At 38.2% G+C, this 26,370-nt stretch overlaps 1 protein-coding gene across 1 annotated transcript; it reads left to right on the top strand.

Moving 5' to 3' along the window:
- The first annotated feature begins 6,978 nt into the window (after positions 1 to 6,978).
- On the top strand, positions 6,979 to 26,044 carry LOC140243092 (uncharacterized). Its single transcript, XM_072322825.1, has 12 exons — positions 6,979 to 7,090; positions 11,664 to 11,886; positions 12,449 to 12,608; positions 12,978 to 13,143; positions 13,903 to 14,066; positions 15,043 to 15,119; positions 15,506 to 15,606; positions 16,942 to 17,052; positions 18,297 to 18,414; positions 19,498 to 19,638; positions 24,784 to 24,870; positions 25,902 to 26,044. The coding sequence occupies exons 2-12, from the start codon at positions 11,688 to 11,690 to the stop codon at positions 26,042 to 26,044; spliced, it is 1,467 nt and encodes a 488-aa protein (XP_072178926.1). The 5' UTR covers positions 6,979 to 7,090; positions 11,664 to 11,687.
- Positions 26,045 to 26,370: the final 326 nt, after the last annotated feature.

Genomic DNA, 26,370 nt, shown 5'->3' with positions numbered 1-26,370 from the left:
TCTGCTTGCGATTCAGTTCACTGTTATACTATGGACTCACACTGTGTATTCATTAATAGCCTGCAGCTTATTTAAAGTCTTAAACACTGGGCAGCCTTTAGTCGGGTGTAGCATAAAGAGGCAATCGTAAACACCACTATCAAAAGGTTTCTTTGAATATTTCTCATGAACAAGAATCCGTGGATGCAAAAAAAAAAAAAAAAAAAAAGGCCACATACATGCACAACAGAGCATGGCTTACCGATTCCAGCTAGTAAAAACAAATATGTATTTAATATTAATTTGCCATTGCATGCAAGTGGAATGGGAATCTCACTTATCTGGTGCCACTTGCAAACTCTCTGTATTTGCCAAATTTCAATTCTAATCTATGTATTGTCCGGCAGGAAATTCATATTGTGCTAAGCCCTTCACATGTCATAGTGCATATATACAATAAAAATCACAAATCACAGAACCATTTTGACATGCATTTAACATTCAGCTTATACTGCGTTAAATTTTCGAAGACGTAATTAAATATCTAAAAGTTAATCAAAGAAAGATTTAAATATTGCACATCTCAGAACTAAACAAAAAAAAAATTAATTCACCAAAATTGCAAGCAGTGTAAACCTTTGGTCAAGCCCTCCTGTAATATGCCATTCACGAGCCTTCCACCTATAGGAAAATTATTAATTTACTGCTTTCTAAATTCGACGCACTTAAACTTATATTTTTAGACCCAGAGTATTTCTACACAAGTCCAGAAACAGGTATGTTAAAAGGCACAAAATAAATAACTGGAACATTAACTCCACATTGCCAGGTAGGTTGGCCTGATACAGTATAATGTTCTCAAAAAGTGATATTCTCACTTTGTGTCTACAACAAAACCAGATCCTTTCTTTTACTTGTTACTTCATGTATTTTTGTTAGAAGCACAACAGACATACAGCAGACACAAAATAATTAGGCCTATATTCACACAATTAATTATCTCTCACACATAGTAGTAGAGCCCCTATTATCATCACTAAGCACACATAGATGAAATATCCACACTGTTTCTAACAGGGAGCTTTACAGAGTGGATATTTAGTGGGTACATGGAGGCCAGTATAAGAATTATATAGTTATTCATGAAAATTCCACGTTATAAAAACATGAAACCTCGAAGCGCTGTCTGATTCCTAGGCAGGTGTGTTCATTCCATCTATAAACAACCAAAGAGTGCTCAGAAGAATAGAAAACTTAAAATGATTGGGTTCTACAGGGAAACAAAGCAGAAAACGAAGCAGTCCATAAATAAACCTAACAATGCGCATCCAATAAAACCTTATGTATATTAACACTGCGTATGTGTATAGCCCGGATTGGAATTTTCTCAGTTTTGCTACAGTGTATCTCTGAATCAAATAATTGCTTCATGTCGTAATTATCACCTTAAACAGCCCAAATAGCTGCGCTAGGATCCCATCAGAGACATTTCTCTGCATTTACTATTATCTCGTGGTTTGTCTGTTTGCGTTTGAGATGATACTCAAAATATATGAACATCGAGTGTCATCAGAGTAGAATACACAACAAGTGTCAACACCACGTCCAAACAAAGCACGTCAAAATGAAGTGGGGGTCTCTCTTCCACCTTCCTGAAGCCACAATGTGAACTCATGTCTTAAAAGCAAAACGACCGAAGTAACGATAATTGCTTACCTGGCAGATTTCTGTCAAGGTGATGTTCGAGTATCAAAAATAAGAATCCTTACACCGGCATTAGCTTTTTTTTTAATACCGGTTTGCTGATTATCTACATTCATGTGCGATGGAAAAACATCAACGCCAACGGGACGAAAATGGAAAATGGAAAAATGGCCGCATCCAGGAATATACATGCGTCGCATACAGGAATATATACGCTCATAGTCTGATTTGACTAGTCCCTAATGCAGCATTTGTTAGCCATACAGTGGTCTCTCACTTGTCTTATAAGCTGCCTTCTATGAAATTGCAAGGTAACATTCTGAGGAAAAAAAAGAAAGAAAATGACTTGGTATTTAAACGTCCAATGAACAAGTTCTGCTATTCTTGTACATTTCGCAGTGGTATAACATCGCAGACTGCACTCTCCGGTTTCGTCATGGGTATTCCCCAAACTAAACAGACTGTGCTCCTTTCTTTCGCTGCCATGATTCGGGCGTAATGATAGGCTATAGGGCTCACACGGGTAAATATTTCCCCATAGCGACGTGTGTTAAAATTCAGAATTCCAAAAATTACGTAAATTAGCTTGGAGAAATGAGGTATTTCATATTTGCTGGCCTGAAAAAGTAAGATATATCCTTTCATCTGTCAAATTTCCTAGAGGGGTTTTTCAGCTCAAACTCTGTCATAGGGTTCGCAAAGCCAGACTACGAGCTCTTTTTACTCAATTCTGTACATACACCCAATCAATATAGTCCCTTGAGATTACATGAGAAAAGCTTTCCTCTTCCAACCAAAATGCAGTTTGTAGAGGAATTCATACTCAATATCTGCAGCTATTCACTTTCTTCCCAAACTGCATTTCTGATTTTTAATCAATTTTTTTCGTCATTTATTTCAGGTACTGTATTTGGTTTTGTATTCTGATTTTGTGATGCAGTCAGGGATATTCCATTATATCTACAGGTGTGAACCCTATATCCTTTACTGCAGTATGCACAAGCACAGACACATCGTCGACTATATACAGCATCATTCGCGCACAGACGCACACCAAATGTGGCAATGAATTATGAACACAGTTTCCAAGGCGACTTTAAAGGGACGGGTATACTAATGGTTGAGATGGTTCCACCATTGATTAAGATCGCTTTGTTTTGGATATCTCAGCCATTTTTTAATCAATTTTCATTAAACAAATTTTGAACTCCTCCTATTTGCTCTTTCATGTTTCATGACAAGTTTCTCTTTATCTTTAAAAAAAAAGAAGAAAATATCATCATTATAAATTTAAAACGTTGGAAACCGGAAACTCCTCCTCAACCGAAACTGCACAATCCCTTTAACAGAAAGTGCATTTAGAGGAATGCCTGATGGTTTTTCGTTTTGGTCACCCTTGGTATTAAAATCAAACAAAAATAAGTGAAAACTTGAAATGCTGTCAAAATTTGCTCCTTGTAACTGTGAAGAAAAACGAGCATAATGCAAGTCTTATTGTATGTAGGAGAACAAATTATTGTGTCACCCCCTCTTCCTCTTGAGTATTAGGGTCAACATTACATCAAACTAAAAAAAAAAAATAAAAAAAAAGGTTAGATAATTTATATTTGATGTTATTTTCATGAAGTTCATGGTTGAAATTCAATCACCTTCGGAATCCAGGCTGTGTTTTCCTTAAAAATTATCCACAGTTCTATAACTCCTTGATGGAGTCTAGTGAGGGTAACATAATGCCATATCTGGTTGATATTCCTGTTAACAAAGAAAATAGGAATAAAACCATTTACTGCTCTAATTTATCTTTCATTTCAGTACAACGGTAAAGCTTTCGTGTATTCTGCTATCAATTTCCCAATATCACTTAAAAATTGCCTCATACGTTTCACTCGAATAAGGAAAATGTTGGTCTTTTTAATAACAACAAAACTTATAAGCATTACTTCACAAATTTTACACAGTTGTATATGAAGGAGTTGTGCCCGATCATTCATTTATAAGAATATTCTTATTTGCTCTGCAGATTTTTGGGTAATATAATAATTTACATTGAGTGTCAGCCTGTCACGTTAAATCCAGAAATGCATCAAATAGCTTCAACAATGATTATGTAAAGCGTGTATGACTTGTTAGATGCTTAAGGAGTATATGAGATATATACACAGGTATGAGAACATTTTCGCAGTATTATACATTATCGCTGTGTTTGTACATGACTTTACATTTATAGGGTTACTTCAACAGCAGAGGGAGCATGAGAAAATGGTGGCTATTAAGGAATGTCAACCTTACAGAGCAAAGAATGTCAGATATGGTAAAAAGTCACTTATATACACAACAAATATTTAAAATAAACACCTTGAAAAGAATAGAAATATATTAATGATATGACAGAAAAAAAAAGGTCAAATTCGAACTATCATACATGCCAAATTGCACTTGGTCAAAACATGGAGACATCCTGTTTGTTTATTTTTTAGCAAAGATTTTCGAATAATACACAACATTTATTTCTGCATTGCTGAATACTGTGGTTTTGAAAATTTTATGTCAAAATCCATTTGCTTTTTAAGATTAAAAAAAAAACTTTCACAAATCTTTCACAACGAGATCGGCTTGCTTTCGCATATTAATGCGAAAATGGGGTTCTCGGAAGTTCACTTTAAGCATGTCTTTTAGCTTCAACACAAAAAGCATTGCTTTGGGCTTCTTTTTTTTCTGGGAGCATTGTATATATATATATATATATATATATATATATATATATATATATATAGATATATATATATGACGGAAGAAAAACTTGCAGTATAGACGTTGCAGTGATGTTCACTCTTGCCTTTATTCCCCAAGCTTTCTGCTGTTTCACCAGCCTTTTTCAAGGGCTTGACAAGACATAAACATAAAAGCAAAATAGCAACCAATTTGCATGCATTTGAACAGAAATAGAAATACATGTGTAGCAATAACAAGAAGCCAATCAAACGGAATATATAGACAGTAACACCAACTTGCATACACATTTCTACAGAATAAGGCAAACAACAAAAATAAAAACCAAAAACAAGGCAAAAGAAAATCGAACAAACATGGACAGCAATATTACAGTCGCTCCAACGGAAAGGCAGTATTATCACATACACCTGCACTGAAAAAAATAATGAAATTGCAGTAGTAGTTTAGTATAGGTAACAGCAGCGGTAATTTGTTTGATAGATACTTTATTTTCTGCAAATCAATATACATAAGTTACATAATCATGAAGATGCAGGAAATATATTAAGTAAATTCAACGCAGAGTGGTTTGACTTGCATAAACCACGATACATATAAGTACATAATCATGAACATGTAGAAAATATCTAGAATAAATTTAACACAGTCTTTAGACTTGCATAAATAACAATATGAAAGAAATATAATATACAATATGCATGTCTGTGCAGCAGTGATAAGAATAACATTTATAATTAAGAAACGATTATGCAGAGGGCCGCCATTATAAGCATTGCTTGAAAAGATGGCCGGCCCGAGGAAAAGATAAGGACGTACTAGATTCGTAACAATATAAATTCTGCTGCGATGGTAGCAGGGGAAAATAAACTCTAGTGTGTGATGGTGGTGGTGGTGAATGTGTGTGCAGGTGCTTGAAGGTGCACAATGGCAGATAGGCTGGAATTTAGAATAATAACATTGGTTTACTGAAAGAGGGGACGATATGCGTTGTTGCTATCGGGAGACCAACATTAGTTGCATAATTTGTTTGTTTTTAGTTCGTATTTGAAGTATACTGTAATAAAATGTACTTCTTTAAGTTTGCTTTAAATGAAAACAAGGAGGCACACTGTTTCAACTCCTCAGGAAGAGTGTTCCATGTATCCGGACCTTGATGTCTAATCGACTTTTGAGCAAGTAATAAACCAACATTGTTATTACTATTTCTATTTCTGTTCAAATGCATGCAAATTGGTTGCTATTTTGCTTTTATGTTTATGTCTCATCAAGCCCTTGAAAAAGGCTGGTGAAACAGCCGAAAGCTCGGGGAATAAAGGCAAGAGTGAACATCACTGCAACGTCTATACTGCAAGTTTTTCTTCCACACATATACCAATGATGCAGTACCCACCACGAGGCCAAGCCCGCTTCACGTTGTATATAATATATATATGTCAGGAATATACAGTTTGTTGAGGATTGATGAAAAGTGCTCGATGCTGTAGAGTATATTAGGTGTATACCTTTGACGTCTTATCCACTACCTTTATTACGATCAATTTGTTTTAGTTTCTTTTTTAGATGCCTCAACCATTCCAAAACCGATTTTCATCGCATAAACTTTGAATTCCTCTTAAATGCTATGCGGATCTGTACTGCAGTATTTCATAAGTGGTTTCTGGTACTCCTCATCCTCACTAATACTGTCATCCCTTTAAGTTCCATGCATATCACTGTGGACCTTAAATCTGAGGGAATGTAGTATGCCAAAAAAAAGTAATAATAAAGCATATAAAATCACAGTCACGCAAATGTCTGGAAAAGTATGATTTGCCTGACCGGCTAAAATGCAGCTCGCACATTATCGTTGTTCATAGGTCCTACGTACGCCTCCCCCTCATCCACCCCCTGAACGGGGACGTTTCATCAGAAAAACAAAACAAAACAAACAACACTAACGTAATTATACATCGCAAGAAAAAGACAGAGAATTAACTCAGAGTGTGTATGAACATCAAAGTAAAACTCATCAGCAGATATATAGACAGCGATTAATGAAATGTAAATAGAATAGAATAGGCGCGAATTGGTCATTGGAGATCATCAAATGCAGAACCACCAAGTTCGTCAATGACAAATATTAGAATGATTGCTATCGTCAGAGGAAATCTTCGTGATGCGTGCTGGATAGGACTGGATATGTGCTCTGGGAATACTAAGGAATCAGAAAATGAGGAAAACAAAACAATCATTATGACTCATTGGTCAGATTCGCGAGTAGACAGAAGTAAACTGAACGATGACACGGTCAATGCAACCCTTGAATGAATCCAATTACCATAACAATAGCCAAGTCACGAAGTGGGGGTGGGTGCGGCCACACTAAACCTTGCTAGAGAGCGTAAAAATCAACTTCCAGTGATTCGGCGCCTTGCCTGTGTAGAAACCAACCGAGAAGTCGTTCTCGATCGAACTCCAAATCTCATAATAAGTCGTACAATTTTGTATGTTGTCTAATAATGCATGTAGCGCATGCAGACGCCTGCTGTACATGTGAAATGATTTGCTCATCTAGTTACGAACTTCACACGATTGCACCAATCGTTCGTTAATGGACCGATTATTCGGGGAATTTTCTTGACATTCGACATTCATTTTGCTGATCGTGCTGTAGGATTGGCGAGGAACTTTTTCGGTGAGTTTGTGACACAGATGCAATCGTTTTGCGAAGATGTTGTTATGGTGCCTGCAGAAGCCGCTCGCTGGCCCACCGGAGGAGTAGGGCGATACCAACCGTGGCCGGACGTGGAGCCCTCACATATGTGAAAGCAACTACAATATTCGGCACATGCTCAATAATGTTGTTTCATTGTGTTTAATTATAGCCGCGCAGACTCACTTACTGGTGTTTATTATGTATGCCTGGTTGATTACCGTCTGGTTCACTTTATGAATCTATCCTTAGGGCCTAGATCTAGTAATCAATCTGTATTCTGTGCCTGTCGTGTGAGTGTGTTGAATAAATATAATCTGTGTAGAACTAGAAACTATGTCAATTGATCATCTCATGATCGACATGGACAACATGATCAAGCGCAACTCAAAACTTTGTTATTGTGTAAACTTCCAATGCACATTGCTCATCTCGTCTCATCTTAGTTCTGATGGGTATATCTTTCTTTGATTGTGTGTTGTTGGTTTTTTTTTTTTTGGTTACAGTTCGTTATTCCAAAGGTTCTCCGCGCAACTTTAACACCAGCGCACCCCCTGTCCGGTTGGCCCCTACTAAGGGGTGTTGGACAGTATACACGAAGAAGAAGAAGAAGAAGAAGAAGAAGAAAAGGTTCGTTATTCCGAAGATTTGATCGTTATTCCAAAGGTTTCTTAGATCGTTATTCCGAAAATGTGATAAGGTTTGTTATTCCGAAGGTTCATTAAACCGAAAAATGAAAAATGTATTTCATTGTCGGATCAACAAACCTTCGGAATAACAAACCCTATTTCATTTTTGGATTAATGAACCTTTGGAATAACGAACCCTATTTCATTTTCAGATAAACGAGCCTTCGGAATAGTGAACCCTATTTAATTTTCGGATTAATGAACCTTCGAATTAACGAATCGAAATAACGAACCTTTGGAATAATGGCACAAATTGCAATACATGTATGTTCGGATTAACGAACTAGGTACATGTACATGTACAGGGAATTTGTGTTTCGGATTAACAAACCTTCAGAATAACGAACCTTCGGAATAACAAACAGCACCCATTTTTTTTTTCCCCGTAGAGATCCAATGCAACCAATGTTGTAATGAATGTGCCAACCCCCTACCCCCCCCCCAAAAAAAAAAGAAAAAAAGAAAGAAAAAGAAACTAAAATATCTTGTGAATAAATGATATTTTATCGGAGTCAGTCATCAAGGGTAACATTATAGACTTTTGTAGGACTGGATCTGTGGTTGAGATAGTGTTTGACTGACTTAGTATTGATTGCATACAAAATTGTATGTAAGAATTAGCACCTGCACAACATGCTATGCGGAATGCAAATTAATAATTATATTGAAAACTGTGTTACAGCCTTGTATGTGACACTAGTGACTTGTACGTCTGGTTTTTGCTAAAAAAAAAGAAAAAAGAAAAAAAAAAAAAAAACTTCTGTGTCTGATTGTAGTAAACTGACTGTAAAAGTTACCTAGTACTGGTACTAAGATCTCACTGGATATGTTGGTACGACATGAATTTATATAGTACAGCATGTTTTATCAAAAGGTGTTATCACATTTTCGGGGCATTTCATTTACCCTGTATACTTAATAGTATTGTAACTAGCTAGACAAATTCATTTCAGAGACAAGTGGCAAGTCTACCTTTTCTTGACTGAGCACCGAAGATGGTGAACCCATTATCCATAGAGTAGAGCACTGTAAATTGTCACCTTGCTGTGAGTGATGCAGTGTGAAGGGATTATATTTGCCATAAATGATCGCCATGTCGTGATTTGTCAGATGGCACAGCTGTACAACTGATGCTCTCCTGAAGGTATAATACAAACAACTGTACATTATTATGAAGAATCGTTCCACATTGTGTGTACCTAACAACTGGTACATTCACCATTTTGTGTTTTGTTTACCAAATGTTATCTCTCTCCCTCCCTCTCTTTTACTCTATATGTGCCCTCCTCTCACACAGATGGGAAGTTCAAAAAATTTGTATTCATGAGTGAGATTTTCATGACTTGGCGTCTTGCTGTGCGTGCATGTGTGTGAGCGAGGGAGGGAAGCGACTGAGCGAGGGGAGGGTGTGGGTGGGGGGTGTCCGCCCTCCCATGGTAGGGAGCTTTTTCAATTTTTAGCTCTTAATGGTGCAAACTGGTGCATACAATTTGTACTTAAGTGATTATTTTTTTACTTACATTGGTATTTTAAAAGAAAAAAGGGAAATATGCCTTCAATTGCAACTCTCACTCAAATCCTATGCTCCCATTGCGTGAGAAAAATGAGTGCCATCATGAGATCGTGAAACGGACCCTCAATGCTTGAGTCTCACGCAGAATGCATGAGACTTGGTACAGTAGCTCTGCTCTCTCCCCACCTTCACCCATTTTTCTTCTCACTTGCTTAGTACATTGTGGTCCATATCACCAGATTTTATAGTCTCATTTCAATGCCTTCACGACTACACACCAATACATCATACTGGCTAAATGTTAGGTTAGCCTGTGGAAGTCTAGTCTCCTCTCTTGGTCTCTTGAATAAATGAAGAGCTCATATGCAAAAGGGGCTAGATCCATTTTTGATGAAAATTGAGTTCTTAGCATCACTGCACAGAATTCCATTTGAGTTTAATAGTTACAGTGAAAATTTCAAATCCAGACAAACATTTGAACAGAAATTATAGCAAAATTAGATTTTGATTTTCCATACACTTGTGTACAAATTCGTAAACAAACCAGTTTTTCTCTAAAGTACTAAAAGTGGATCTAGCCCCTTTTGCAAATAAGCTCCTCAAATAGTGCAGTGATTACATTTTCTTAAAATTGTGATAACTCAAACTTCTACCCATTTGGGATCACAGTGCAGCTTATGCAACAGTACCTCCCGTTCAGACTAGTATGAGCTTTCATGCATTTTGTGTAGTTTGATAAAATGATGAACAGTGAACACAACAGCTGCTTGTTAATTCCTATTAACAGCAGGTGCATCACATTCAAAGATCAGTGTTTGCTTCTATTGCAAATGTTGCATGCCAAGAAAATCATTTCGAACTTTCAGTTTTTAGATCCTGCATCACTCTCTGTGTAGAGAATACAGCATTGTTTGTCACACAAACTTGTTAGAGCTGCGCGGTGCAGACAAATAGGAGACACGACTAGATACAAACATCCTCGACAGCGGATCTCCTGGTAGATTTAAGCATCATGGCCATTCATTCTGTCTCTGGCACTGGTGTATTCACAGTCTAACCTCATCCATTCCTTACAGTGTTATTCAAATCTGAAAGTTCAATAGAGACGTCGGACTGTAATCCCATTGTGCCATTCAGCATATTGTAGTCAAATGCTCCCCATGGATGCGAGTGTGTACATAACCCCTCTGGGAATGTTGATCACTGGTAGGATGGGTGCTCAGACATGGTACCGGTACATGTACAGACTGTACTTGTAATATTTAAACATGTTTTTCTTTTGATGTCTAGTAGATCTTCTGTACTCGGGTGCCCTTTCCTTACACTCTTTGGAGCACCAAGTACAAAGGCACATGATGTGTGTCATGTTGTCATAATGTAGTGTTGTTGTTGTTGTTGTTGTTTTGTTTCAGGGCATCCAAAGACTAAATTTATTGTTTTGTAAGACATGTAAGACCTTCATTTCTACTATAAAGAGAAAAAATATGGCCATCAAATGCTCAGTTACAGCTACTACATTGTATAGGCAATCATACTAAGTACATAAGTAGAATAGTGATAAAAAATTATGTAGTAATAACAGTTTGTGTCAGAATTCAATCGTATCACACTAATTTGTTGTGCTGTCTATAGTTCAACATGTACTGTTTATACATGTATGTTGTGATGTTGTGTTCCTACTTGTAGGGAACTACACTCTATTGTATAAATCTCAGACACCACTTGGAGGTAGACATATATGACAAAGGGTCAGTCAATGACCTGTGCTTGTGTGTAGCTACTCAAATGAATTCACTATATCTTGTCATTTAATAGGCATCAACTTTAATAGCAAATGTTCTGTTTCTGTGTGAGTCATGCAGGATTTTAATTTTTTTAATTCTCGCAAGGAGAATCTCTATGTGAGGTCTAAAGCAAGACAAATGAAAACTAAGTTTTAATTTGAAGTTGTGACATACAATGTTTTCGGAAAGCTCTGGCAAAAATTATACAAAACTTGGCAACCATTGATAACCATTGGCAATCATAGGTAATCATCAACTAAAAAATGTTTATTCTATTCTTTCTGTAATCATGCAAAAAGAAAAAAACAGACATCTATTGTATGGTTCCTTGTATTATTATGAGTTGGGTCATTTTAAAAGCCTCATTTCTATTTTCTCCCTAATTGCATCACTTCTTATGTGTTTTCGTTGTTTCTTTTTTACAAAAATACTTTTTGTTTGGGAATGGATTGAGCTTTATTAAGTATTTTACCTTTTTTTTTAATGGAGGTGAATGAAGCTAGAGAATTAAAATCAAATCCACAAAATCAAATCTCATATGATGGCTCCAGTCCTTCATCTTTCCACAGGAAGTTCACTGGGAGCAGGGCATCATGGGAGGAGGGGGCAGCAAGCAGAAATCCCAGGGTGCCGTGGGCCACTCCCTCCGGCGAGACGAGTACTACATGCTGCAGCACTGCCTGTACAGTCTTCCCTTTCCCCCGGGAACCATAAATGCTGAGGTGGTGGCAGCCGCCTCCAAGATTACAGAGAGGATAGAGTACAAGGATCCCATCACACTTCTCTCCAAAGGTTAGAAATGATCTGCATAATATTAACTCTTTGAGTGCTGTGTCGCATGGCGATTGTCACAGACAACCCCCAGTGCTTTAGCCTTATACACTGGCACAGAAAAAGGGTTAAACCTTATCAGAACTTCATCTTAAATTTATTCCTTAGCTGTGAAGGGGTTTAGTACACAATGTAATGTAATCATACAGATGTAAAGTGTATGTCCATGCCATGTTTAAATTTACTGGCAGAATAGAATCTAATATCAAACAAACAGAATGGTAAAATTCTCTTAAAGATCAGTCAAATCAGAATAGCAGGAAATGTAAGATACAGATGCTGTGAACAAATTGAAGCTAAAGCATACCAGTACTGTATTCTTCTAACACTTCCTGTCAAATTTCTCTTTTTTTTTTATGAGGAGACTCTTTGTTTAGGTTGGTCTAAGTAAAATTTGATAACTCTTATTGAAGTCAAAGGCAAATGGGTGTTTACAGTCAGCTAAAGTCATTCTGTTGATTTCAGTGCTAAACAGACAATATGTCTTCCTTATTACCTCTGCCATCTGATCTGTACACTGTAGGTGAGAGAGCAAAGGGCATCTACATCCTGGTCAAAGGTCACCTCAGTGTTTTGTCCTCCTCACGTGACCTTGTGGCAGAGCTTGGACCAGGCAGCTTTGTGGGGGAAGTCTCGACACTCTTCTACCAGCCTGTTACAGCTACCGTCCAGTCAACAACTCCGTGAGTTCATTTTTGTACAGTTTGCAGAACTTGAAAGATGGATCACCTACAAGAGCTGGCAGCAGTTGGCATGTGTAGAATCACCTTATGATTTGGCTGTTGATAATCTGTGAACAGTGGTGATGTGATTGTGAATTAATGTAAATTTTTCAAGTACACACATCTTTGTAGGTATTTATGATAGGTCACATGAAGCTTTTATTGTGAAAAATTGTCTTGAGAGCATAAACTAACAAATTATACACTATGAAACATAAGTAGTAGACAAAAAAAGATACTTTCACCATTATGAATTTCAATCGCATGAGCAAATGGAAATTCTACACATTCAAATTGATTGACCACACCTTCTTGTTACCATGGTGACAGGTCCCAGCTGCTACTATTAAAGGAGGGGACCTTGAGGAGGGCAATAGGTGAGGTGGTCTCCACAGACCTAATGGACTATTTTGTGAGGAGGCGGTACTTTGACACCAGTGGCATGTTAGACCAGGGGGATCTGCTTCATAGGATAGCTCTGGACACTCTATCCAAGGTATGTGCTGGAGTGGATTTGGTGTATGACTTGAACCTTATGAGTGCTGTTCTGTTAAGTGTTTACATGTAGGAGTTACCAATCTGTAATATATTGTGAATATCTAATGTTCAGATCCTTCCCAGGCATTCCCAGATTATGCATAATGACATATCAGTCCAAGCAAGCACTTTTTCTTTACACTTATAGACCACAATATTTCTTTTGCCTGCTTTGTTCCCTCATGTGTTTTATATTGCTTATAATTCTTCTGCCCCAAAGGTGGCAGTGCATTATGTTTTCAGATCCATCCATCCATCTATCCCACACCTTACCTTGGATGGATATAATAAACGTCCCAAGCCATGATTTTTTTTGTCATCCGACTCTAGTAATGACATATATGCCCTGATCAGATTTAGGAATGTCCCTTCAGGTCAAAAGTCAAATGTCACTGAATTTGGCTAAAGATACAATTTTCAGCTTATTTCATGATCTGTTTCATATTCCTATAATGATGATAGTTATAAATTAACAATGTGTGTTTACTGAGTGGACTCTCTCTCTCTCAGGGAATTATTGAAAATATCTAATTTCAGCATGCCTGAAAATTTTTATTTAAGATATATTATTGTCAAAGAAGCAAAAATCACGTATCAGTGTGGACAAATTCATTTGAATAAGTCATTTTTCTCATCTAGTTCCCTGTGGATTTAATGTGCTATATTTTCTGTCCTTTTTTTCTTGTGACATATTTTCCATTACACACTAATTTGGCAGCTCCCGTTGTTCAGCAAGTGGAATACGTCTGCACTCACATCACTGGTCAAGCAGTGTAAGGAGGATGCAGGCATCCCTCATCCAGTCCTGCTTATACCAAACAACTCAGTGCTTGCCACGGAGGGGGAGAAGACAGAGGAGGTTGTCATAGTAACCAGGGGCAAGTAAGTTCGTGTCCCACTTCATAAGATGTTAGGTTCGTAATTACTGTATACGCCGAATATTTCACGAGGATTTTTATTTTCACGAATTTAATGAGTCGGGTGCTATTTGCGAAATTAAAGACACGCAAAAATAATGACTTTGAATCCCATATGACTGTGATGCACATTTTTCCATTCAGTACGGTACTCCACGATCGCGAAATCGTCAGGAAGTCCCGATTCGCGCAAATTTAGACTCGCTAAATATATGGCGTATACAGTAGATGACTTGTGTATGATACAGTTGTGAATAATTTCACGTTTGTCTTGTGAAATTCTTGTGTTTTCCGTTCAGCTGAGGTATTGACTGATCTTCCACTTCTGATGTGCCAAAATGTGTTTTAGATGTTTTATGCAACTTCGGTAGACTGTGAAACAAGTTAAAGAAAAAGAAAAAATGATGAACAAACAGCCCACAAAAATTATGGTATAACACTCATTGAATGACTGAAATTTGCATCATTTGTGTTGCTGACACAACATTTGCTTATACAGCAATATTGCTCCGGTCTTATTTTCTCCAAGGACTTGAGGGGTGGGTTAGAGTTGTGATAGGGTTTCAGGTTTAGTTTGATTTGAGGATCAGGATTAGGGTTAGGATTATAATTGTGGGTAGGTTTTATATTTGGCTTACCATGCAAATCATTGGAGCGATTGCCACAGGAGCAACTATCATTGAACTAAGCACGACATCTTGGCAATGAACTTAATTCGTTGAGGACGAGTCCCGTGTATACTCGGGCAGGTGTCTATGGGAAATGCGTGTTGTAGCAAAATCAGTCTGTCCTCAACGGGTTAAAACAGTTAACCAGCATTTATGATGTGAGTGCAGACAAACATTTGATTGTAATGTCCCTCTTGGAACTGTGTCATCTATAGCTAGAGACTGTTGATGTAGAACTTTGAGTTCACTCTTTCTTTCTCCTTCATGCTGTAGGGTTGAGGTGAGGCTGGAAAAGGAGGTTATAGCAACCTTGGACCCTGAAAGGTGGCCGGTGTGGATCGGAGAAGAGGGTAAGATGTCATCATTATCTGTCAGACTGTATCTTGTCTTGTCTTGTCTTGTCTTGATGGGCCAAATTCACAAAGGTAGTTTGAATGCAGTCCACAGATTATGTAAGCTTCACATGCATTTATTTGTGTGACAGATTGTGTTTGCCAACAGACATCAAATAATGAGTGCACAATGAACGCAGATGTGAAGGGTACTCTTATGTGAAGGATGTGCCTATTTCACATTTGTTTTTAACCTGTAACTAAATTTGAACAATGGATTTGATTTAACTACTCCATAAATTCAGGTCTTTATGTCTACATAGGTGTCTGTGTTCACTGATTTGATGTTTCCTCTTCTTCATGTCTTCTTTACATTACTTTTTCTTCATTGTATTGTGTGACAGGTCTGTTTGTTAATGCTGACAATCTGTGTGCTGTGTGTGCCAGTGGAACTTGCCAGGCGGTGAGGCTACAGAAGTCAACCACACAAAGCATCACCAACAAGGTACAGTACCATGGGGCAATTGGTCAACAGCAGGAATGGCAGTGTTTAGACAAATTCCTGAATTCAGGCCCTGGTAGTATCAAAGTTCAGGCTTTTTTGGGTACAACGAGGCTTCATTGAGATGTATTTTAGACCATCTCTTTCATTCTACAATGTTTGTAACTGGTATCCCTACAACAATCATCCATTGCCCATTAACCCGTTGAGGATGGTTTAATTTTGCTAAAACACACATTTCCCATAGACATTTGCCCGAGTATACTCGGGACTCGTCCCTCAATGGCTTAAGCATCCATTGCCCAAAGTAGAATGTGGTGGTATCCTGCATCAGTGTAGAATGTAGCTATCACAAGTACATGTCTAACTACTGAGGAGTAGCCATCATAGCTATGTATCATAGCAATGATGAATGTGTAATTATCTGTTTTAGCTGAAGCCTTCACATCCACCAATTGTTTTCCTCACAGAATGCTGTAGAAGATAAATATTTCCAAATTATATTGCAGTGAAAATCCAATTTGCTATAGCTTAGACGAATGGAAATACATCCATATGTGTTTCAGGTATATGACATATAGATTTTCTTTTATAACCCTTATTTTGAAGAATTTATGTTTAATAGTACAAATTGAAGACTATAAGATGTTGCAGAAATATCTTATCATATTTCAAAGTACAAAAGAAGATGCAAAATAATATGAGCATTGAATGGCATACAGTTAGTCAGTGTGACTACTCTGGGTAGTCAGAAGTGTGAGGTTCTGTGATGTCTTTTTCATGCCAAACTTTGCCCTCTATCTCAGTAATGATATAAAGCTCACCAGCACAACATATGAAGAGTTTGTTCGCAAAAACCGATAAGTCCATTTTTGATGATTTTGAAGTACGGTCTCTGTCATTAAGTACAAAATAATATCTTTTAAATGATATATTGGTCACTACATATAAAGGTACATTTTTGAAGTTATGGTCAAAAGAAGCGAAAATTTTCTTATTATTCTCTTTATTTTTCTTGACCTTTAATCGCAAATATCTCCATTTGGCAAATATGGACTTAGCGGTTTTTGCGAACAAACTCTTCATATATACCACGTAATTTTTGTGCAATCATGAAAAATGTTTTAGAGCAAATTTCTCACATACTGTGTCAAAGCCATGATGAACAGAAACCCACAGTGGACGATGAATGCCAAGATGGAAAGGAAACTACCACTTTAGAATGAAAACATCACTCTCAATTACAAAGTGATACTTTCCAAAGGAGCCTTTAACAGTCTTTTAACAGTCTTTGATATAAGTACTTATTTGATTTTTCCTCCCATTTACTCATTTTAGTACAAGGCTGAGGCTGGACTGGCATTTGAGAAGCTAGCAAAAGTCTGGCAGAAAAGACTAAGTCAGCAGGAACAATTCCCGGACCGGATGAAGGCGGAGCTACTTCTACCGGTAACTTCACCCCTCATATTGATCAGTGTTTTTAAATTGTGTTTGCTAGTTTAGTTTGCACTCACAAATCCTTCTCTGTCGCACAGGGTCTGTGCCGAAAAGACAACATGTACCACAGGCAGTGTCCCATAGACCGTGTACTGTAGCTGCTCGTCAGGAGCAACTACAGTGGTGGGAATACGAAAGAGATGTTTTGTTTGGCAAACTAATGCTAGCTAGCGATCATAATATCCCCACTCAGACTATTGGAAAATATGTATCGTTTACTTCCTGATCAGTTCCTTTGGTTTTGAACATGCGATCACACTACAGACAAACTCTAGAGCTGTGTAGCTTGTAAGGATTCAAAACTACCTGTAGTTTCAGTCCCTCACATATCATGCATGCTCCACACAGGCAAAATCCTTACACCCTCTGTGATGGTTGTGAAGATGGTGCGTACTGTTCCAGGAAAGTGATTTCTAGTACAATAGTGATCAACTTGGAAAAAACATGAGAGGTTGGTGTAGGCTTTCTTACAAATGGACAAAAAGGTCTGTATCGTGATCATTACCAAAGCTACAAAAATATCCAGTGTACAAGAAATCTAACCCTTTGTCAGTCTCAGTCAGTTCAGCATTTGAGTGCAGACTTCAGTTTAAAATATGCACAGCTCATTATGCATTCTGCTTCTAAATTCAAACATAAAATTCACCTTCCAATGGACCTGTAATAGCTGTCATTGATCAAATTGCTCATGCAGTAGTACATATTATTTATTCAATGTTTGTCTTTTTCACAAACCATGCCCTTTCATTTGTCCTGTGTAGTATTATACAGATACTACTTTTTCAGAGGTGTAATGTAACACTTCACATATTCATTAGAGTTTTGTTTTTCCCAGAGAGATAGTATTTTCTCTGAAGCACCTCGCAGTGCCGAGGAAAAATATTGTCTGGAGGGGAAAGTATCATTCCCTGGGGACTGTCAAGTGTTACAACAATAGACAGGGCAAAATGTGATGTACATGTGTCGTCTACACAAATACACATCATTTCATTCTAGCCCATCGACAACCAGTCAAATTCTGGAATACATTACCTGAGGGTACATTGTCCACTGCTCATAATTTAAAGATTTTGATCCTCACTGCATTAATCATGGGATTGCATTATGACCAATGACTGACCCGTATTTATGTAGACCATTTTCATATACAGTAATATTTCCCTTGTACTATCTTGTCTTTCCTGTGTTTGTCCCAGGTTCTCCTCAACACACTATCACAAGTGGAGATGTTTTCTGAAGCTTCCCTACTGTACCTCTATGACATGGCAGTGTTGGCTCGGGCCAACTTACATGCAGACAATGATGTTATTGTAGGTAAGACAGTTACATCAGAATGGTCATGTCCTACAAGACCATTACATCGGAATGGTCATGTCCTAGTGTTCTGGTATGGTATTAATGATTGGGGAAAAAAGTGAGCACTTACATGAAGTAAGCGGACACTAGAAGGGCCTATTTTCAGTCAGTTTTGGGGGCATATTTGTACAAAGCATGAATTCTTGACTTTTCTTTCTGCTGCACAATCTGCATTTAGTATATTTTTAAGTATTAGCAGTGGCTCTACCAGCTACTGTAGTCCATATGCTGTAATTCAAAATACTTGTAAAGCTCTTGAAGTATAAAGAATGAATTCCAGATGTTTTCTTGGTAAGAATATACTTTGATGTATAGCTGTTAAGATTGTCATGCATTGCACATGGTAAAACAGTTGTACCTCTCCAAGCTGGGTCACAACCAAGTCCCTCTGTGCCTTTCATTTAAATCTAGTGATCAACTGAGCTGTCACCATTATTCCTCCTGTTACCATGGTTACACATACCTGGACCCCGTTTTATCAAAAGATAAAATCGATTTTAAATTTCCTTACCACACAGGCTGCCATAGACTTACAGTTGAAATCAACTATAAAATCAATTTTAACTCTTCATAAAACTGGGCCCTGCTAGTCTACAGAGAGACATTTGGCTCTTTACTGGCAATGCCAGTGGTGCAGTACATCACCTTGTTAGACTCTCATAATGTTGTAATTGCACAGATAGGTTCCTCTTTCATATGAACTCTTTGATGTGAATATCTGCCAGTGACAAGAAATTGTATGCTAATGCATTACACTCATTAGCTACATGTAAACTGCAGGAAACAATCAATGTCTTTTCTTCATACCAGACCCAGGTCAGATGGATATAATTTTCCCAGAACAATCTTGATTGTTGTTATGAACACATTGTGAGTTTATATCTACAATTATCAAACTAGATTGTCAGCGTGAAAAGAAAAGGTGAATGGCCAGTAAAATGCCATCCAATCCTTTTAATTTCTGACAGTGGTAGCATGTACTATTTCTGTGTGCTTTAAGATGTCGCATCTCATATGAGAAGTGTTCAATTTCCTGTGCAGATGGTTCAGGTAATGTAGCCAAAGTAAAGAGAGCTCTGCAGGCCAGAGAGACCAAGGCATCTCAGAGGAAGAAGCAACCTGTCAGTCAGGAACCAGCCTTGAGGAGGATACAAGGAGAGGAGGCTGCATCGGTCTTGGCAGGTTAGACAGAGGGATAGAGGACATAGGGGGTGCTGTGGTATAGTAGATAAGACTCCTGACTCCCGATCAGAGGACCCGAGTTCGAATTCCGCCCAGCGCTTACATCCTTGGGCAAAATGTTTAACCCACCACGTCCCTCTCGACCCAGGTGTATAAATGGGTTGCCAGGGGTAATAATAATGGCACGGCCCTCTGGTAGAGCGGTGGCAACACTGAATAGGTTACCCTGGGTAAATAAGACATTATTTCTAGGTGAGCGCACATGCATGCTGCACATGCTTCTGCTTGCTCTCCAAAAAAAGCTTCTGCTTGCTTGTTATTTTGACATTTCACTTGATAATACTATTACCACCACCTGTGTAATAGTGCTCAGAAACTGCTAGACAAGTTTCTATCAGTGAAGCTCAGGTTTTACGCTGTATTTTGATATATTCATTTCTGGATGGATTTGGTTTTGGATTTTGCTGTACTCAGTGTGCCCTGTGCTTCCTTTGCATCACTGTGTAAGTAGCACATTCTGCTATGCTGTTCCTGCTTGGATGAACGTGAACATCTGGATTACAAGTCAGGCACAATGCAGCCTATTCATCTCAGAGTATTTGTTGCTCTTTGTCTCTGTGCTTTTCTGAGTGACCCAGTGCATTGCAGTAGCCAGTCTGCCCTACATCCTTTTCATCATGGATCATTCACCAGAAGGCACTTTCTAAAGAGGAGAATTTTATACAGTCCAAACTGCACTGCCTCCTTTCAACTAGACATTCTCCATGACGGTGATGTCCATCCAAACCCAGGACCCAACACCCAAAATGGAGAGATATCGCGTGCGTCAGGTTGCCGTGGTACATCTCACCATGCCCAACACCAAATCAAATACACCCCAGGTGAACTTCTGCGATGGAGACATACCAAACTGCAACTCCCGCGGGATGTTTGCGACATCATCAAGTCTTGTGTCATTCAACGGAAGAGAACACGGAGAGGAACTCGAGGAGGCTGCAAAAAGAATACTGTGTCACGTAACAAGCCAGTATCATCCTTGAATCTCCAGTTGTGTTCCATGTACGCCCAGTCAGTGTGTAATAAGACCGCTCTTGTTCAAGATTTCATCTGCGACAGTAATGTCGACTTGATTGCCATGACGGAAACCTGGTTAAAAGACACGCATTCAGCAATCTCTAGTGAACTTGTCCCTCCCGGATATCGTTTTGTTCATCGACCGAGGAGTGACCGCCGTGGCGGTGGAACTGGCCTTGTCTTCAGAGAGACAATTGATGTTCATATGGTAGCTGCTGGTGAGAAGGACTCATTCGAGTTCGCCGAGTATTATATTTCATATCACACGTTTCATATGAAATTGATCAATATTTACAGACCGCCGTATTCAGAATCACATCCCGTGTCAGTTTCATCATTTATACCTGAATTTAATGATTATATTCACTGTCATTTGCTGTCTAACGTCCCCCTGCTGATTACAGGAGATTTCAATATTCATGTAGATATTATCAATGCTGAGTCAAGGTCTTTTTTGAATCTCCTCGAGTCTCTTTGCTGCAGGCAATTGGTTGATTTTAGTACACACAAACGTGGTCACACCCTTGACTTGTTGATTTGTCGGCAGTCAGATGATATTGTCATCGGCCAACCCTGGCCACATGGTTCTCTGTTGTGTGATCATATTCCTGTTTATATGTGCCGTCTTAAGTCATACAAACCTCCATTGCCTTTCAAAGTATTGTCATTTCGCAGGTTGTCTGCAATTGTTATTGAAACCCTACAAACAGATGTTGTTGAAAGTGAACTGTGTAAGCGCATACCAAGTGATGTCAATGAACTGGCTGTATTGTATGATGCTACACTGAGTGACATCATTGATAAGCATGCACCTGTGGTAACAAAGAAAGTTGTTTTGCGTCCCCAAGTACCTTGGTTCACTGATACTGTCAGGGCTGCAAAACGGAAGAAAAGGAAGGCTGAAAAGTGTTGGTTGAAAACTAGGAAAGACAGAGATTGGAATAGTTACAAGTCAGAACGTAATTCCATGCTGTATTTGTTAAATGAAGCCCGCCGAAAGTATCACAATGATTTAGTCATGGAAAACAAAGACGACCAAAATCGTTTGTTTCACATGGTGAAGTCTTTGTTGAATGTAGCTAATAAGCAACCTGTAATACCACAGCACACTGACAAACACGCCTTTGTGAATGACTTAGGCAAGTTTTTTCATGACAAAGTAATGAAAATTCATGTCGACATTGAGTCAAGACTGAATGTGCTGAGCAAATCATTCACAGATTCTGTTCAAGAGACCTCACACAGTGCACCAATGTTTTACAAGCTTTAAGCCACTCTCAGAGCATGATGTTGAGAAACTCATATCTAAGCTCAGTAAAAAGTCGTGTGCATTAGACCCAATGCCCACAAAGATTCTCTTACAATGTGATGCCGCACTGATTCCTGTGGTAACGTCCTTAATTAATCTCTCCTTAGCAACTGGTCAATTCCCCTCACAGTGGAAACATGCTTTAGTTAAACCCATTTTGAAGAAGGCTGGTCTAGATATGGAGTTTTGTAATCTGCGGCCTGTGAGTAACCTGAAGTATGTATCAAAGTTGGTTGAAGGTGCTGCCCATCAGCAAATTGTTGATCACCTTAATGTTAATTCACTTCTGCCTTTTAACCAGTCGGCTTACAGACAATACCACAGTACTGAAACAACATTGTTAAGAATTAAGAGTGACATATTGATGGCTATGGACAATCAGAAAGTAACCATATTGCTTTTACTAGATCTGAGCAGTGCTTTCGACACCATAGATCATTCTCGCTTAGTGGAATCACTGAATACTTGCTTTGGCATTGATGGTGTTGCTCTGAAATGGATTAAGTCATACTTAGTAGATAGATATCAACAGATCGATATTGATGGTACTGTTTCTGATTTCTTCCCAGTGCCCTCTGGAGTCCCACAGGGGTCTCGGCTGGGCCCTCTGTTCTTTACTTTGTACACAAGCAATCTGATCAAAAATGTGTATGATAAGTTTCCTGGTGTATCCTGTCACTGCTACGCAGATGACACACAGATGTATTTGTCGTTCACTCCTGACGCACTTGCTCAGCAGCAAAGCGTCACTGAAATGGAAATATGTGTCAATTATGTACGTGAATGGATGCTGCTAAACAAACTCATGCTAAATGACAGTAAGACTGAACTGTTATTGATTGGCACATCCAAGCAAATATCTAAACTTTCTTTTGATGGGATATCGGTTGGAAGTTCTGTCATAAAGTCATCTTCCACTGTTAGGAATCTTGGAGTGTGTTTTGACACGCATCTGAACATGGAAGCACACATCACAAATGTGTGTAAATCATCATACCATATGATATATAACCTTAGACGTATCAGGAAATATTTTGATGAGAACAGTATGAAAATGATTGTCCAAGCATGTATTGTTAGTAAATTGGATTATTGTAATGGGTTATTACATGGACTCCCTGATTCTCAAGTTGGGCGCCTGCAGCGAGTCCAAAACTCCTGTGCAAGGCTTATTTGTAACAAACCTAGGTTTTCAAGGATTACTCCTCTTCTGAAAGATTTACACTGGCTTCCGATTCGTAAACGAATATTGTTTAAGATTTTGTTGATTGTGTATAAGTCACTTATCGGTCAAGCCCCCAGTTACATATCCGAATTATTAGTGTTTAAATCTCATCGACATACTCATAATTTGCGCAGTTCTAAGGACACTCTTCTTTTACAGATTCCAACATGTAAAACAAAAGTAACATTGGGAGACAGAGCATTTGCCTGTGCAGCTCCCAAACTCTGGAATGATCTACCACTAGAAGTCCGGAAATCCCCAACAGTAGCAGTCTTTAAATCACGACTCAAAACACATCTCTTCTTTTAACTGTTCGTTATTATCAAGCACATCAGAAGCTTTTGCAGCGCAGAAGAATATATGTCTGTAGGTTTTGCGCTTTATAAATTGATATTATTATTATTATTATTATCGTTATTATTGTTATTATTATTATTATTGTTATTATTATTATTATCATTATTGTTATTATTATTGTTATTATTATTATTATTGTATATTATTATTATTATTAATATTAGTATTATTGTTGTTGTTGTTGTTATTATTATTATTATTATTATTATTATTATTATTATTATTATTATTATTATTATTATTATTATTATTATTATTATTATTATTATTATTATAGACAGAGTGTTAGAGGCAGAGAGATAGTTGGGCAGATTGAAAGACAAAGAAAGAGGGAGAAATACTAATGTCTTCTTTACCCAGGGCAGCCTCTTCAGTGTTGCCACTGCTCTGCCAGAGGGTCCTGCCGTTATTATTACCCTAGCATTGCCAGGTACCCATTTATACACCTGGGTCGAGAGCTGACGGACAGTGTGGGTAACAACCGGTTACATCTTGTCAGAGGACATGAGCACTGGGCTGGATTCTAACTCGGGTCCTCCGATTGGGAGTCGAGAGTTTTATCCACTATGCCACAGCGCCCCCATGCTGAAATCAGAAATGAATAGATGGAGAGAGAGAGAGAGGAGAGAAAGATGTAGACATTGGGAAAGGAAAAAAGAAAAAGGTAGATATGAGTGAGAGAGAAAGAGGAAGAGACAGACATAAATATTGTAGATAGACAGAGAGGTGGATAGGGACAGAGATTTAGAAGGGAGGAGAGACACGAGGCAGACAAAGACAGAGAGAAAGAAAGAGAGACATAGAGAGAGATGATTACATTAATGTGTGAAAAGACAAGTGTGAGTACTGGTGAAACATGGCTTTTCCTTCCAAAATTACAAAATGTTCTTTTGTTTCTAAACTTAAGCATGAAGTTGAAAAAGGTTTTAAATAACCTCTTACTCTTCCCTAAAAAATCGGAGCCACACTCATGTATTTGTGTTCCGTAGGTTGCCAGCAAATGTAAGACAATACAGCATGGTAGGCGAGAATGGGATAAAGTCTCATGTGCTTGATGTAGCCAGGGATAATTTGAGCTGGACCCTGTGAACACAAGAGAAATAAACTTGTAATATAATAACTGCACAGTAAAATTGTAATCAGTCTTTTATTAAATGCATCCAACTTTCTCCTATCTCAGAAACGGACATCTTCCTGCTTCCTCTGAGAGGGGAGATAGCTGTCGGTGGTGTCGACAACTTCATCTTCCCTGAGAGGAGCCTCATCTGTAAGTCATTATGATTAAAACCTCTCTTCATCCTGATATAAACTGTCGCACTATTTAAAAGGACTTACGTTTGATATCTGTTGAAGGGTGGTGTGCATGTTATATGAGTCCATATGTAATGAGTTGTGACCATATTTTTTTTGTCTTATTTACTAATTCCACTGTGATAGATATTTTCTTTCTTTCATATCTGTGCATTCCAAGGGCTTAATTTAGACTGAGGCACATCAGGTATCTTCCCTTTGTGATTAGAATAAAGTGGTGTATTTGGAGTGCTATGCAGAGCTGGGTGAATGATATACAAGTATAAGTTATTGGCACACAAATTCCAAAACTCAGATAACAGCAATACTGTTTCATCTTGCCACACTTGAGTGGAGTTGCAGAATTGTTACCTAGAGTGCAGTGAGTGCAATGACAATTTACTACGTTGAGATTTTATTTCGCATTCACTGCTTATTTTTGTCGATGTAGGGCAATTTGTTAATCAGTTGCAAATTAAAACAACTTGGCAGAAAAATTTAGTGAATTTGAAGAATTACGCAGTACTCGCTGCAAACTACAAGAATTAGAACCAGCACTGGCCGTCGGCGGAAGCTCGGTGGTCTATGGGATAAGACACTTGTGCACTGCAGAGATCAAGTTGTAGGACCGAATCCTGCCCGAGTATGTAAGCCCGTGATTTCTTTTGTCATGGCTACTACTACAGTGTACTCCCGTTATAATGAACACAGTTATAACAAAATTCCAGTTACAATGAAGTAAAAGTTCAGGCCGCAAAATCATCCACTCTATTCATATACAGTGTATTTCTGTTGTTTATTTGTTCGGTTATAACAAAATTTTGATATAACGAATGAAAACTGCCAGTCCCAAGCACTTTGTTATAACGGTAGTCCACTGTACAACACTGATGAATTCAGAGTGCTTATTTATGACGATGAAGGGAAATTTGTTTATCAGTTGCAATGATTTGATTTTGTCAGTAACCCTGGACTGTTTAAGCATATATTTCCCAAATATCTCCACAGATCTTCCAGAAGCACAACTCAAGGAGGTCAGGTTGGTAGCGAAAGGAGCTACCCTGGTTCTGACAATAGAAGGCAGGCGTCTTCTGAACCTATGCAACGTTTATTCAGATGTACATTTGAATGTACCCCGCCCACTTTTATGACTGTGAGAGGCTGTGAAATGCCAGAGGTATTTATTCCAAGAGGAGCGACATCCTATTTATGCAAACAAAATGATGTATAATGCAACAGTGAGAGTCCATTATGAAGATATGATATATTTTATTCCAGTATTGAATGTGGCTGTGGTTTCGTCTAGATAAAGGATGCTGCTAATGCTTTTATAATGGCACACATGTGGGTGGTTTTGTATTAGATGATGTGTGGCGAGGAGAAAGCTATTACAGCTTTCACACATACAGGTGCAACAAGGGATTTTATAGTCAGCAAAGATCTTTCCTCGTACAATATAAAGCAATGCCAAATTAAG

The sequence above is a fragment of the Diadema setosum genome, chromosome 19 (assembly GCF_964275005.1).
Source record: "Diadema setosum chromosome 19, eeDiaSeto1, whole genome shotgun sequence".
Lineage (NCBI taxonomy): Eukaryota > Metazoa > Echinodermata > Echinoidea > Diadematoida > Diadematidae > Diadema > Diadema setosum.
The sequence above is the reverse complement of the archived record's forward strand: the minus strand, read 5'-3'. Positions and strand labels throughout refer to the sequence as shown.

Coding starts and splice junctions, on each gene's coding strand:
- LOC140243092 (XM_072322825.1), top strand. CDS start 11,688: ATGGGAGGAGGGGGCAGCAAGCAGAAATCCCAGGGTGCCGTGGGCCAC. Junction 12,609..12,977: donor ACCGTCCAGTCAACAACTCC/GTGAGTTCATTT, acceptor CCATGGTGACAG/GTCCCAGCTGCTACTATTAA. Junction 19,639..24,783: donor GGCTGCATCGGTCTTGGCAG/GTTAGACAGAGG, acceptor CTCCTATCTCAG/AAACGGACATCTTCCTGCTT.